At 39.9% G+C, this 15,115-nt stretch overlaps 3 protein-coding genes across 5 annotated transcripts in view; 1 reads left to right on the top strand and 2 right to left on the bottom strand.

Annotated features, from left to right (window-relative positions):
• Positions 1-2,472, bottom strand: part of LOC109486133 (serine/threonine-protein kinase stk11-like) — a 17,454-nt gene extending 14,982 nt beyond the window's left edge. For both annotated transcript variants that reach the window (XM_019789835.1, XM_019789836.1), the window contains exon 1: positions 2,080-2,472. In XM_019789835.1, coding sequence (XP_019645394.1) covers positions 2,080-2,420 — 341 coding nt within the window. In that variant the 5' untranslated portion in view covers positions 2,421-2,472. The remainder of the gene's footprint in view (positions 1-2,079) is intronic.
• A 1,359-nt stretch (positions 2,473-3,831) lies between these two features.
• Positions 3,832-5,732, bottom strand: LOC109486189 (SOSS complex subunit C-like). The gene is made up of 4 exons (XM_019789905.1): positions 5,450-5,732; positions 5,008-5,074; positions 4,744-4,816; positions 3,832-4,209 (listed from the first exon to the last, which is right to left on the bottom strand). Exons 1-4 carry the CDS (start codon positions 5,475-5,477, stop codon positions 4,102-4,104), a joined length of 276 nt encoding a protein of 91 aa, XP_019645464.1. The 5' UTR covers positions 5,478-5,732; the 3' UTR covers positions 3,832-4,101.
• Positions 5,733-5,944: 212 nt separating this feature from the next.
• On the top strand, positions 5,945-14,444 carry LOC109486128 (sorting nexin-30-like). 2 transcript variants are annotated; one of them, XM_019789828.1, is made up of 11 exons: positions 5,945-6,122; positions 7,718-7,894; positions 8,466-8,576; positions 9,104-9,259; positions 10,656-10,775; positions 11,097-11,172; positions 11,346-11,545; positions 12,096-12,182; positions 12,835-12,939; positions 13,082-13,234; positions 13,594-14,444. In XM_019789828.1, exons 1-11 carry the CDS (start codon positions 5,976-5,978, stop codon positions 13,795-13,797), a joined length of 1,536 nt encoding a protein of 511 aa, XP_019645387.1. In that variant the 5' UTR covers positions 5,945-5,975; the 3' UTR covers positions 13,798-14,444. The 2 variants fall into 2 exon arrangements, with proteins under 2 accessions (XP_019645387.1, XP_019645386.1); XM_019789827.1 differs by having other exon boundaries at positions 9,104-9,265.
• The last annotated feature ends 671 nt before the right edge of the window (positions 14,445-15,115 follow it).

Raw genomic sequence — 15,115 nt, 5'->3', positions numbered from 1 at the left:
TGGGTGATCAGTTTAGTTCTGTCTTCACAGAGGAGGACCTAACCAACATCCCCATCCCTAGGGAGACCTGTGGCTCCGCACGCACCACCTCTCTACATATCGGTGAATGGTGTCGCTAAACAGCTTTCTAAGCTTAATCCAACAAGGCCTCGGGCCCAGATGGACTCTCACCAAGATTATTAAAAATCACAGCAACCCAAATTGCACCTGTGTTACAGGTTATTTTTACACAGTCACTAGACACCGGCGACGTCCCAGCAGATTGGAGAGCCGCTAATATTAGCCCCATCTTTAAGAAGGGAGATAAAACCTCACCTGTTAACTACAGGCCGGTGTCACTCACCTCAGTTTGTAGCAAAGTTTTGGAACATATTATACATAGCCATACCATGAGCCACCTTGACAAATATAATATATTATCTTCGACACAGCACGGTTTTCGTAAAGGACTATCATGTGAGAGTCAACTACTTTTGACAACCCATGACTTGGCTAGTACTCTAGACCTAAATAAGCAGGTCGACGCCATTGTGTTGGATTTCAGTAAAGCTTTTGATAAGGTCCCCCACAGCCGCTTACTGAATAAGCTCCAGCACTATGGCATTTCTGGCAAATTACTAACATGGCTGCAAGCTTTTCTCACTCAAAGAACCCAATCAGTTGTCCTTGATGGTGTGGCCTCTAAGCCCGCCAAGGTAGTGTCTGGAGTACCGCAAGGCACTGTTTTGGGTCCGCTTTTGTTTCTCCTTTATATCAATGATCTTCCGAGTGTTGTGACCTCTAGTGTGCGCTTGTTTGCCGATGACTGCCTGTTGTACCGGGTTATTGAAAAACCCTCAGATGCTCTTGATCTACAAAAAGATCTCGATGCACTGACCCGGTGGCAGGACACATGGCAAATGTCCTTCAACCCCTCAAAGTGCCACACACTTCATATTACTCGTAAGCGAAACCCGATTATTACACAATACCGATTATGTTCAGAAAATCTTACTAGTGTTAAAACCCATCCATATCTTGGAGTCCAACTATCACAGGATATGAAATGGGACACACATATAAATTATGTCACTGGTAGAGCTAATAGGATACTGGCAGTCATCCGCCGTAACCTTTCGCACTGTCCTCTTCGTGTCAAATCTACATGCTACAGAACACTTGTACGCCCACACCTGGAGTACTGTGCGACTGTATGGGATCCCCACACCATCGGTGGTTCCCAGGCGTTGGAGCGAGTCCAACGAAGGGCGGCGCGAATGGCTGTTAGTGATTATGACTATACCAGCAGTGTTTCTGACATGCTAAAGCGCCTCCAGTGGCCGTTACTTGTTGACAGAAGGAGAACCGCTCGCTTGATATCTTTGTATAAAATTACTCATGGACATATTAATATCCAAATGGAACAATACCTCAAACCTGCCCATAGGCGTACCAGAGGAAGTCATGAATATAAGTATCAAGCAATACCTGCCAAAACAGACTGTTTTAGATTTTCTTTTTTTCCAAGAACGATAAATGAGTGGAACAAGTTACCGGGCCAGCTTGTAAAAGCCCAGACAGTGGAGGCCTTCAAGGCCGGGCTTCTGGCCGCGCAGCCATAGTCCGTCGCACCCCCCCCCTCTCAGTGATACCCCAGTAGGGGTGGTTAGAGAGTACGCAAGAAGAAGAAGTGTGTTTAAGTAAATGGGAAATATTCTTTGAACAAATAGTGTGGGCAAATAATTTGTGGTGCTGTCGTCTATTTCTGTACCAAAAATCATGTGCCTCTGACTTGAGTGGGGAGGGGGGCACGTGCATGTTCTGTTCCATGAGAGAACGAGATCGATCTTAATAATTTTCTGGCCTCAAAACTGGTCTGTTCTTCAATCAAAACCACCACAAAGTATACAATTTTAAACTGCAAGAAATTACACTATTTGTCATGGCAAATTAGTTGGAATATTGCTGTAAAAACTGCATGCCAAAACGGCATGGACGGCAGTGGAGAACCAAAAAGCATGTTTGTTTACTGATGGTGGGCGCGTCCTAAAAAAGGGACAAGAACTTTATTTACCTCGCAAACGGAGACGTCTTACCCACCTTTTAACATTCTGTTCACCGTTTGGAATCTTCCTCAGCTTCTTCTTCTTGAGGATCTTCACGGCTCTTCGACACAGATTCTCCGAATCCAGCATTTCTTTTACTTTTCCGTAAGACCCCTCCCCCAGCAAGTCACCCATCAGATACTTCCCTATCATTTTCGCTCGCTTTTTTCGCGGCGCGTACAAGACCAAATCTGCCGAGTCCACGCGATGGAAAAACGGTATCCCGGTTTCCTCGTCGTTGATAAATTGCATCTCGTCCATGTGTCCCATGTGATCCATGATTTCGTGTTCCCTAGGAGGGGAAACCTCGACTGGAAGAGATTTGTCCACTGCCATCGTTGTGCGCCCTCCCACCTTCACGTCGCCATCTTGTTTATCCCGCACCAGAGTGAGGCTGGCCTAGTTCTATTACCTTCAGTAGTAAATCATGCGCTGAGCAAATCATTTTTGCTGTAGGACATTTTGTAGTTTTTCAGATGGAATGTGGCATGAGACTAGATTTCAATGTGTTGATGTGCAAATAACATAAATTTGGCATTCTATGTGCATTGTAAAATGTAATACAAACTAGAAAGTAATATTTGCAAAGCAAATGCATAATGTTTACCTTCACTTACTCAATCTCATTTATATTATAACACAGCAAACTGCAGCCCCATGAATTCAGTTCTGCATGACACTTGCAACATTATGTAACCCAACACCAGTTACCATGGTGACAGACATCTGGTCCTGGTCATTGACCTTATTTGGAAGAAGAAGAGGAAGACACTGAGCAAAAACGTTTTCCTTCGGTAAACATAAGAAAACATCCACTCACTAAACTGCCTTAAACTGCTTGGTTTTAAGTTAACCTGTTCAACATTAAGCAGCAGCCTGCCTGATCTAGGATATATTGTCATCATATATCTATTATATCTCTTTTCATCACAATATTGAAGTGACACATGTCAAACTCAATGGTATAAAATGAGTTATCTTTATTACAAAAGAGTGGATGGAGTAAAGGGATATTTGTTACTTATTTGAACATTGATAATTATTGAGCAAATTGCTACAAATACAGTTACATTTCATAGTCTGGTCCAGGATTTCTCTACAAGGATGTAGTACAAAACATGAAATGATTGTACAAATCTATTAAATCTTGATGCATATACAATGTAGCCTCAACACCTACCACTACATGACAAACTGATCTTAAAGACTCTTGTTCTATCATATGGGTAAAAGTGACACATCATTGCACAGTTAAATTTTTATTATACATATTCCATGATTTCTGGGATTCCTTGATGTAATAATGTGTAATTTAGAGATTACCTGCATTTGAGATACATTAGTAACATCATATTTAATAGTGGACATGCAAAACAAGTTAGAACACAGGAAACAATGTTAACACATATACTGTACTGTCCTAAACTTCTGTAACTTTAACAGGCAAATTTAACATTTTATAAATGTTAGACTTAGTGAATTACATTGTGCAAAAAATAATGCTGCAGCACACTTTATGTTCATGTTCTGCCATGAGCTATACATGTTGACAACTGTCACTGTGGTAACAAGCTAAATCTGACATTAAGTGTGTTACATCTCGAGATTCTAGACAATGACTGTATAGGTCTACTTAGGGTAGCCTCCATAGCATTATGTAACCAAAAACTGGGGGTTTTGGGGCCTTCAGGGTCTTTGGGAGCTTTAATGTGCTATTTTCTGATTGCATATAGACAATATAGCTGGCCTGATTGAATTACCCCTGTTTAGAACTGGGCTGATCAGAAAACAGTCGAAGACCACCAAACCACCAGTTCTATAAGCCTGCTACGGAGGCTTACTTAGGGCTTGTTTTCATGTATGTGCATAATGGAAAGTTTTATCAATGTGACAACTTATCCAGGATCATTTCTGAAAGGAGATGGCTCTGTGGATGGAATATAATGTTGGGAGGGGGAGCCAGACAACATTACAATCATCCCTCCCAACATCTGCTTGGAGAGCTATGTAGCAAGTATCATGTTGGCGGGGGGCTGTCCTCTACTCGAGGTAGAACTGGGAGGATCAGGTTTCCAAATGAAGAGTCCTGAGGCACAAAGTAGCCAAAGGAGTTGGCATGGGCATGCTGCAAGGGGAAAATTGAGTATCATGTTAATACATACATGTAGACCTTCAGCAATAAATTCTGTACATAGACAAAGACATTAAAAGAAATTATAAGAAATAGGTAATCTTCATAACAAAATGTAACTTAATTAATTATGTCTATCAAGGGAAAACAATGTTTTGCTCTGTTTCCTCTTCTCCAAATCAAAAAGGTCAATGACCTGAACCAGACTGTCTGTTACCAAAGTAACTAGTGTTGGGTTTGTATGCAATTTTATAGCAGGAGGGATTTACACTCCTGTCACCATATATATAAATGTGTTTAAGTAAGAATCAATAGAGCAGACCACATGCGAAGGTGAACATTATGCATTTTGCTTTGCAAAGGTTACCTTTCAACATTTTTGTCCTACATCAGTTTTACGATTTAAATGACAAGAAGTAATGGGCATGAATGTATCCACTTACACATACCACTGTAATAACTATTTTTGCCTGGCTTATATCCCAGTGGCCTAGCTGTAAAGTCTGACTGCCGTGCATGCATGTTTACCTGTAAAGCCTGTCTCTGTGCCTGATTCATATGTTGCACTTCCATCTGGTCCCTGATGCCTGTAGGCTCTTTCCTATGATTGAACAAAAAAAAATATGTATGAGTTTGAATAATAGAGGAAAAGACTTTGACAGTTTTTATTGCCACAGTAACATATCAATACCCATGTGCACATCTTTAGGTCAAGATTGAAATGTCCTGTGACCTAGATGACATGATGCTTTTCTCTAAACTTGACCTCTGACTTGATGACCTTTCACTCACCTCTGCATGAGCTTCTTCTTCTGCTGCTGAAGGTCAGCCAGGATTTTGGAGCGGTTTTGTTGCACTTCTGGAAAACGTGAAATGCAATATTGAGCTCTGACACCCTGCCTTATATAATAAGAGCTCAACAATATACATGAATCAATATACACTAAAGTTGTACGTATATGTATAACTGTTGGGTGCAGCAGCTGTTAACAAAGAAGTACAGAACATGTAACATTACATGTCATGCAGAATGTGTGCATGCTGACACCAGCTTATTGTTCTATCTCAAGTTGCTGACTGAGAAATTACAAAATAAGCTAATGGCTGACATCATGCATTAATACATATTTTTGACATTAATTACATGTATTGTCAGGGACGCAAACTCAGATACAGTTGCAATGACCCGTTAGCATGTAATATGACCACGTGTATGCCTTTAGTCTTGTCCTACCTTGAGAATTAGGGTTGGTTGAAGCCATATATACTACTAGGAATTTCTGCTAAAATCTTTTGAATCAGTTTGGTTTGATGAATCCTCTGTCCGTACGTTTACGTACTAAGAAATTATATAGCATTTGTCCAAAAAACTATGGTGTAGAGCTTATCAGAGACCTGTATCACCAAAACCCAGGTGTTTTCAGGTGCATTTAACCACGAAGATCACTCATTTCAGCTGTCAATTCATTTCACAAACCAACCAAGATCACGTCCGAATCACCTGCAAACTGAAGGACCCAAATATTGTGTTCATTGTTTCATAAATGTGTGCCTTTTATTTTTAGGTTATTTACCAAATTATATTGTTTTTTTAACTCTTTTGAATGAATTTTTGTACATAAACAAGTAGAATTTAAGTTTTAAACGGATGAAATTGTTACGTTTTAGGCATAAATTTGACCAACAAGGTAAACTGATGTTCATTTCTTTTTAGGCATTCAGAAGAACACATAGGACAACTGGGTGACGTATGCACCAAGATGGCGGACGGAACGGACAGTGGATTTTCTGAGGGTCAGCCCAGCGGTCCAGGTGGCTATAGCGGGCCGATTTCTCCGGACATTGACCCGCTCAACATCACCACATCTACCGTGGACCTGGAGGAATCGCTGGACATGGGCGCAGAGGTAGGGAGGGGCTGGAATTGTCGTGTGCACCAGGGTGACCCCAGCACAAAGCATAGGTGTCAAAGCTGCACCTGATCCCAAAGACAAGAGGCTGAAATGTAAATTTACCCATGTACTGTAGACCGCTTTTTTATCACCCACAACAAAAAATCTTAACGCAATAAATTACACATTTTGTTATCATCTATGGTCATTGTGCATAGATAATACTTTGACAATAAATTATGTACTGAAACTACCAACATTTCCACTCAAATATATATCATATGTCAGTTTGATATAATATTTGTGCATCTTCCATATTTCAAAGCTAAGCCTAATGTGGCTGCATTTCATTTATCATACGAGTAAATTTTGACATAATGAGCATTGTTTTATTAAATTACGGCTTTGTCTTTCTCATTGATGATAACCACAATTTTATGACTTGAAAAATGTTTATTTAACTGCACTTTAAATAAAGAACACTGGCAAAAAGTGTATCATGTTTCTAAAGAAAAATTGGTGTGCCACAAGCAGCAACAAAACAATGTAATGAAATTTGTAAGAAAGTGTAATAATAACTTTTTCATGCATTATATTTATATTATTATAATGCCTTCTACTCCCTCAGACACCTCTTGATTGTGGCCCCACCCCCAGGTCTTTCTACACTTTGTTTACAGATGCTGGAGAGGTAAAACTGCTTTCAGCACAGAAGGAAAAAAAAACAAAAACACCCAGCACAATCAACCAATCAATGAATCAACACTTCAACCAACTATTTTTGAACTAACCAATCAAATTTATCTTAATGTGTGTTCAAATTTGTATGACTATTTGTATGTCATTGAGACAGGCAGAAACAGATGGAGGGGTAAAACTGCTTTTAATACAGAAGGGCAAAAAAACAGCACAATCCTCAATGAATCAACACTTGAAACAACCATTCAAATTCACCATGATGTGTGTTCAAATTTGTATGACTGTATTGCCATTGAGACAGTTATAGGCAGAATGATAAAGCAAATGTTTAATATAATTAGTTAATAAGTATACAAATCCCTGTAAACTCATGATCTTAATATGTTGATTTTCTAGTCTTGCAGGTTATTAAACAATAACTTTCTTAATTTTATGGGATGGCCATTAAGCAATCAGATAGCTTGAGGTAACTCTTGTCTTACATAGTACATTGACTAGCAGTGGTGGAAAACTTTTTTGCAGTGTTCTGCAATATTGCGGAATGTCAAAATTTTGTTCTGCAATTCAGAAATACTTTCTGCAAATACATACTTAAAAGTCTGGATCTAAACCATATCATACGCAAAATTGCATGTAATTTGAAAAATACATTCAAACCTATTTGTATATTATCAGTTTAGTAGTAAACACAATAACCAATGTTGAACCCCTAGCCTGATTTTTTCAGCCTGCGAAATTGCAGGTTGCTTAATTTTTGTTCTGCAACATTGAAAATGTCTCTGCAAAATGTAGACTGCAGTATTTCTAACACTGGCTAGAGATATTATCAGAGTAGAGTGGTACAAGAGGGTGTATCAGTCTGTTGTACCAGGCTTAAACTGAACCGTCCCGTTTTCTCCTGTTCAAACCAGGGTGACGCAAAGTCCACAAGAGATGACATCACGGCGTTGACCCAGTCGTCGCTCGCTGGCCTGCGATTGGACGATGCCCTGGCCTCGGATGTGCATGACCTGTTTGTGACCGTGGATGACCCTGAGAAACACATCACCAACATGGAGTCCTATATCACCTACAGGGTCACCACTAAGGTACGGTCCTATTTCATCCTGAAATTATGTATTAAAACAGACATTTAACATCATGTATTATTGCTAGCCTTTGTCCTACACCCAATATAAGTATTGTGTACCAGTTCACTGGATTGGTAAAAATGTTTAGGTTTAAGAAAAGAAGCAATTGAACATTGGGAACCCGACATCCAAAAAAAGAAAATCATGTCACATTCCCTTTTTCGTTCTAAACCACCTAAAGCTTTCCATACATTGAAAAATTTGCACTGCAAAGTGAAGAAAACATTGCCTCAAGGCATTGTAATGTGTCAGTCTAGATTCGTAATTATGTGGCCATAGTTTCACCCAGAAACATCAGGGATTAGAAGCAACATATCAAAATGTATTGTGCAAACAATACATTTTGATATGTTGCTTCTAATCCCTGATGCACACTGCACACTACAAAATGTTAACCAACATGCAATTTTGTATATGCATAACTTAAAAGTAAGGACCTGAACCTAAACTGGACCTCAACCTAAACATGAATTTAGCTACTCAAGATGCTTAACCCACAATTCCCACAACTCGCATGTTTCCTCCCCAGACGACGCGGAGTGACTATGACTCCCACGAGTACGTTGTACGCCGGCGCTACCAGGACTTCCTGTGGCTGCGAGAACGACTCGAGGCAACCAACCCAACTCACCTTATACCCGTGAGGACCCCTTTCTTATGTTTGGTACTGGTACAAGTAGATATGTAGGCAACTAGAAAGGTTAAACTTTTGCAAAGAAAATGCATAATGTTTACCTTCACATATGGTTTGTTATGTTAATTCTTATTCAAACACATTCATGTTGACAGGAGTCTAAATCCCTCCTGCTATAAAATTGCAACATGATGTAACCCAACACTAGTTAACGTGGTGACAGACATCTCGTTCAGGTCATTGACCTCATTTGTTTGGAGAAGAAGAGGAAGAAGATACAGGGAAAAAACAATATGCTTTCCTTCTGTAAGCATTCAGCTTAGGTACCTCCTTAGCTTAGGTACCTCCAGAAACATGTGATACTTAGCTAATACTGCCTTAAGAGACAATCATTGGAAAAAATAGTTAGATGTTGCACATAATTATAAGACTCTTCTTTTCAAAACGTTCTGGGAGGCATATTTTCTGACCACCCTGTACTGCAACTTTTAGTTTGCAAACCTCTACTTAATTTTTCTCCACCTTCCTTGCAGCCCCTCCCCGAGAAACATTCCTTCCGTCGTTTGGACCGCTTCAGCCCGGAGTTCCTGAAAACTCGCCAGGCGGCGCTGCAAAAGTTCCTGTCGCGGATCGTGGACCATCCCACGCTGTCGTTTAACGAGAATCTGACCATCTTCCTGACAGCTAAGGCATGGGTAACGGATGCTTCATAGTTCAGGTGTCTGTGTGATAAAAACAAAACACTGTCTCTACTGAACAATGTCAAAAGCATTCAGCTCCCCCTCCTAGTGCTGTGTACCAGTTCGCTGGACCGATTCCAGACTTGTAAAAATGTTTAGGTTCAAGTCCCAAAAAAACTGAAAGTCAAGAACCGATTCTGGACTTATTACAAGAAAAACCCATATCACGTACCCCTTTTCTTTCCAAACCACCTAAAACCTTCCATTGATTGCAAAATCTGTGCTGCAAAATGAAGAAAACATTGCCATTGGGCATCGTCAAGTGTCAGCCTTCATGTCATGTGGCCAAAGTTTTGCCCAAACAACATTACAAGGTTGCCAATATGCAATTTCGTATATGCCATGGGTTTAGGTCCGGACTTACAAGTCTGGAACTGAACCTTAACCTCTAGACTTGAATCCGGACCTAAACCTGAATGTGGGTTTAGGTACACAGCACTATCCCCTCCCCTGCTCCTTTGTTGAATGTTTTAAAAAGGTTTGGTTTTCTGTGCTCTGTGTGCATTCCTACCTGACCTTGTGATTTTCAAATTCCCTAAAATCAATTGTTGATTATTTCGATTGTCATGTCTAAAAATGACGTCTTGTGATTTTGTTGTAATTGTTCAGTGATCTACATTTTTTGTTCCTTGTGTTCTTTCCAAGTCACACTCTACACCTGCGCTGGCACCTAGATGTAGTTTTCTGTAAATTATTATTTTCCCTTCAGTTATCTCTGTGGTTTGTGCAATGTTCGCAAGTTGCCTTCCCTTGTTTGTAGAAGTTTGATTTTTGATTCATGATTGTTGTTTTAAGTAGCTCTCAGTTGAAGACATGTAGCAATGACTGACAAGATACATGTACCACAGTATATAACTTTATAACATGGTATTTCTTGAGAGTCTTAACAGATCTTTATATTAACATCTCGTGAAAGATCCTTATAATTCACGTAACTCTTGGCAAGAATGCTATGCTGAATACCTTGACAAACTGTATTGACATGTTTAACATAGAATGTCGTTAGGCAAAAATGTTGTTTCCTGTTTCAGTTCTGAAAAAATTAGGGTCGGTAGGTAGGGATAATCTTATTTTTCAATGTCAAATATAACTTATATATCTCAATGTCAATGTTGGAAAACCAATTGTACAACATTTCATCACTCAGGTGTCAGGTCATGGAGCTAGAAAGGGTCAATCAGCTCGAAAAATTTATGTCCCTTTGCAGGGTTCCACCCAAAAAATGCTAGGGTTGGCAGTTTTTTCTAGGGTCAGTCGGGAAACAGGAAAGTCAACATTTTTTCCCTTAGAGGCCTTACAGATATGCTAACTACTTGGATATATATTCTGTTATCTGTATATATAGGAATTGGCGTCACACCGAAAACAGGCGCAGGGCATCATGGGGAAGATGGGGAGTTCGATGCGTAGCATGGCGGCAGGGTACATGCTGAAGAACCGTTCCCCAGAGTATGCCACCATGCAGGTACGAGGGCTGTTTAGCACAGCAACATGAGGGAGGGATGTACTGTTTGTATGGAATTGTATGGTAGGAATACATTGTAAAGCTAATAAGTAAGGTCTAACATTGTGAAACCCTAAAGTCAAATATTTCTGTAGTCAGAAAGGTTAAGACAGAAAGGAGATATACTTAGTGTATTAGATAGAAAGCATGCACTTTTAAGACTGTGCTGTATATTGACTAGCAGATTAACATACATTCTTGTTCTAGATGCCCAGTGTCTTTTCAGATGCAAAGTAACCAGTAATAAATTTCTTTAATGTTACATTTTTTTTCATGTTGCAGGAGTATGTGAACACATTTGGGGCCAAGATGGGCACCATTGACAGAATCAACCAGAGACTTCTCAAGGAGATGACAGGTCAGTTTTAAGAGTTAAAGAAAGTTACGTATTATTTCTTTTCCTTCATATGAAGGCGAGGAAAATATTATGAGAGCAACACCTGGAAACTTACAAAATATATGGCCCACTGCAATAGTAAAATCATGACAGTACTATGTAGTTTATAAAGATTTGTTATGATCCATCCCCAGATTATCAGCAGGACCTGCGTGAGTTTGGGCCAGTCTTCACGTTGTGGTCTAACTCGGAGACAGAGCTGGCCCCCGCCATGTTGGGTATGGCGGGCGGTGTGGAGAAGTGTGAGAAGGCCCTGGAGCAGCAGATCAGCGACCAGGAACACGTGTTTGCACCCCCCGTCAAGGAGTACATACTGTACGCAGAGGCCATGAAGGTCAGCGTTTTTTTTTGTTCACGTAAGATGTTATGTAGGTTAGATTAGGTTGAAGTGGGGCAACCCCATACCCTTTCACACTAGTAACAAATGGTAGGGCCCAGTAAGGGTCAGGTGAGGGCCGAGTGCCTTGTACTAAGTTGTAGCAGTTGCATCTGGAGTTTGGTTTTGAGAAGTGGAGGCCTTTGTGAGGGGCTGGAAATAAATGTTGGCATTGAGATGTGGTGTGTTTGACTGATCCTTGATATCCCAACCCAACTACGGACCTTAAAACATACAAAAATAAGAATAAAGATTATGAAGTGCTGCTGGTTATATTGCCTAGTTTAAGTAGACTGCAATAGAAGGAAAGTCTTTACATTTTTTTTTGCTCTTTAGTCTTAGACTATGGAAAGGAGATGCATGTACGACTCATAATGAGTAAAAATCTCTTTACATATTTGTTGTATCATATTATGTATCTCAAGATAAAAAGATGCCTACTTCTGTATGCATAACATGTGAGTAGTGGAGCTGTAACTGACATGTAGATATGTGTTGTTATCTATAGGCAGTACTGAAGAGGAGGGACTCCATACAGATGGAGTATGAACTAACAATAGAGGAACTCAACAGGAAGAGAAACGACAGAGAACAGGTTAGTGGCACAGCCAAGAGATTATGTACTGTTTCATGTGATATTACAAGGGGTTTGGGAACTTACTTCAAGTGTATATGGAGTGTATGATGGTGTATTTTACATGGGACTGAATAAACATGTCGGCAGGACGTACTGCACCCACGTGAAACCTGTAATGCATTGTACATAGCACTTTGGCAGTCTCATATAAGGTCGTATTTACGTATATAAGGTTAACATTCTGTCTGTAGTTTCCAAATGTTATGTAAGAAAAAAAGATTGTCTGCAACAGGCAAAATGCTGATGCAATCGAACGAAAACCGTGAAAAATGGGGGGTTTGCACCGGTGCAGTACGTTCTGCCAACGTGCTTTCAAGAGATTGTGTATTGTTCCATGTGTTGGTGAGTTACGCCGAAGGGCGGTTATATATACTGGCTATATAGATACAGATACACATATTACATGGGTATGTCGATGAAGGTTAGACATCCAGGCAATACGATACGCCAAAAAGCAGTTACTCAAGCAACTGGATATGATTTTGGTGGTAATACATGGGGTTTGGGAACTTTCCATTCAAAGGTATATGTAGTATATGATGGTGCAAATGTATAGTCGACATGTGGCTGAATATCAGATGACCTTTAATTTTTTACCTTTGCCCACCAGCTGAAGATGTCAGACCAAAGCTACTCACTTGGGGCTTTTCTGGGGAAGGACCCGGAGGAAGTCAGACAGCAGAAAAGAACCAAGCTGGATACACAAATAGAGGAGGTAGGACATACACATATACACACAGTGATTATTTGTGAACTGTATCTGGAATAGGTACATGTAACATTGCATGTTTGGAAAATGTGTGAAACATAACTTGCGTATGGGAAGGACTTTAACTTTTCACACTTTGTTTACCCAGCTCCTGAAGCAGGTTGAGGTGAGTAACGACAGTGTGGAGTGTGCTAACGCTGACCTGAAGGCAGACCTGGAGCGCTGGCACAGGAACAAAAGAAGAGACGTCAAGGAGGTCTTCTCTGAGTTGTGTGACAGAAACATACAGTACTACCAAGAGGTGGGCAGCTTTTTATATTTGACTTTGCAGAAGGAAAACATATTGTTTTTACTCTTGTTTCTTCTTCCTCTTCTTCTTCTCCAAACAAATAAGGTCAGTGACCTGAACCAGATGCCTGTCACCATGGTAACTGGTGTTGGGTTACATCATGTTGCAATTTTATAGCAGGAGAGATTTAGACTCCTGGCTGACCATATGTATATATGAATGTGTTTGAGTAAGAATTGACAAAGTATTTTCAAATTGCAGAACAAAATTTTGACTTTCTGCAATATTGCAGAACATTGAAAAAAAGGTATTTCTACCACTGTGACAGTTATCATTGATTAACTCACAGTACATATTTATCGTTACCACAGTGCCTGTCAGCATGGGAAGAAACCTTACAAGAAATCAACCAGAAGTCGGAGCTGGAGACTGCAAGCACACTGGCCACGCCCACATCCAGCTGCCCTGCCACGCCCAACTTAGCCACGCCCACTTCCTCCATAACCCCTCCCCTTCCTGCCACGCCCACCAAGGATGGGACAGAGGGTGGGGCAGGGGATGGCGAGAAACAATGATGAGCTACCGTCATGTTTTTAACACTGATCACTTTAAATTTAAAAGACACTGGGAGTTTGGAAAATCGAGTTATCCTTGAAGTCAAACACTTCTATATCTATGAAATCTAAGTCATGAAAATACCATAATGTAGAACGAAGCATGCTGTTTTATTAGCATATAAATCTCAATTGTACAGTCAGCAACAACTTGAAATATTATAGGGCTTTATGGATTGTATTTTCCCAATGCCTAGTGTCTTTACAAATTGGAAGTGGCTGGTTTCTGTTGTACTTTGGTTGGCAATGGTAGATGAAGAGGGGAGTGCACTGTTTAGAAGAGGGTGACTGCAATTTAGCCACAATGATACATAATAGGGCTGAAAATATGCTGTCTGATTTTGCCAAAGTCATCTCTAGTCTTTGTCTTTGTTCAAGGCCCAAGGCCTGTGTGTATTGCCCTTGGTATCTTATCGTATGAATAGATCTTAAAGTTTCAGGTATTTTAAATCTTAGCTATGTTACAATATGTCATACAATATATTATAAATTGTTGTACTGCCACTTTTTATAGTGAGAATTAATCTGTGCAAAATGTATGTTCAGCAAAGGCTGTTTCAAAATCTTAGGAGAGATAGTCATTTAACTGTTTTTTACCCCCTGTACCTTTTAATTTGATAACCTTTGTTGTTAAAGGTCACCCTTACAAAAAGAAGGTTATTTGCTTCCTTTAGATTCTTGATGGAATAACACAAAGCTTCATTTTGATGAGACATTTAGATATCACACTGTAGCCTTTCAAACTAATCAAACTATGCTCTTTTCTGGACAAAGCAAGAAAAATTCTGACATCTAATTGTTGAAACAATATGATGGTTTTAGTACTTTTACCCAAATACCTGAGCACTTTAAGTTGATGCATTTGCTATGATATTGTTTTTTAAATTTAGATAATGTAAGGCAATGTCAGCTGCCATTCCACATGGTAAATAGATGTAAATACTCTGGTAGTTTGAATACACAGGACATGAGACAGGATTGTAGTTTAAGTAATTGTTTATACTAGTACTTCATTGTAAAGACTACCACTAGGGTTGTAACTAGGGCTGCGTACCTAAACGTAACATCAGGTACAGGTACAGGTACTGGTACAGAGGTTTAGGTACAGGTCCGGACCTGTACCTGTACCTGAACAATTTGACAAATTAACACGTGTTCTTCACTTTTTCAATCATGACACAGAAACAATAATAAAGTGTTGGAGGGAAGGGAAAATGACTGACCTCTGACCTGATTTGAGTTTGTTGACCAATCACAACCCTGGATCAGCCACACTCTC

The sequence above is a fragment of the Branchiostoma belcheri genome, unplaced genomic scaffold (genome assembly GCF_001625305.1).
Source record: "Branchiostoma belcheri isolate BF01 breed outbred unplaced genomic scaffold, Haploidv18h27 scaffold8, whole genome shotgun sequence".
Taxonomy (NCBI): domain Eukaryota; kingdom Metazoa; phylum Chordata; class Leptocardii; order Amphioxiformes; family Branchiostomatidae; genus Branchiostoma; species Branchiostoma belcheri.
This window is presented reverse-complemented; position numbering and strand designations above follow the sequence as displayed.

Excerpts from the sequence above, each read along its gene's own strand:
- LOC109486189 (XM_019789905.1), bottom strand. The coding sequence starts at position 5,477 with ATGGCTTCAACCAACCCTAATTCTCAAG. Across the intron at positions 5,075-5,449 it reads AACCAACCCTAATTCTCAAG|AAGTGCAACAAAACCGCTCC; the intron begins GTAGGACAAGAC and ends CACGTTTTCCAG. Across the intron at positions 4,817-5,007 it reads AAGAAGAAGCTCATGCAGAG|GAAAGAGCCTACAGGCATCA; the intron begins GTGAGTGAAAGG and ends GTTCAATCATAG.
- LOC109486128 (XM_019789827.1), top strand. The coding sequence starts at position 5,976 with ATGGCGGACGGAACGGACAGTGGATTTTCTGAGGGTCAGCCCAGCGGT. Across the intron at positions 6,123-7,717 it reads CGCTGGACATGGGCGCAGAG|GGTGACGCAAAGTCCACAAG; the intron begins GTAGGGAGGGGC and ends TGTTCAAACCAG. Across the intron at positions 11,173-11,345 it reads ACTTCTCAAGGAGATGACAG|ATTATCAGCAGGACCTGCGT; the intron begins GTCAGTTTTAAG and ends ATCCATCCCCAG.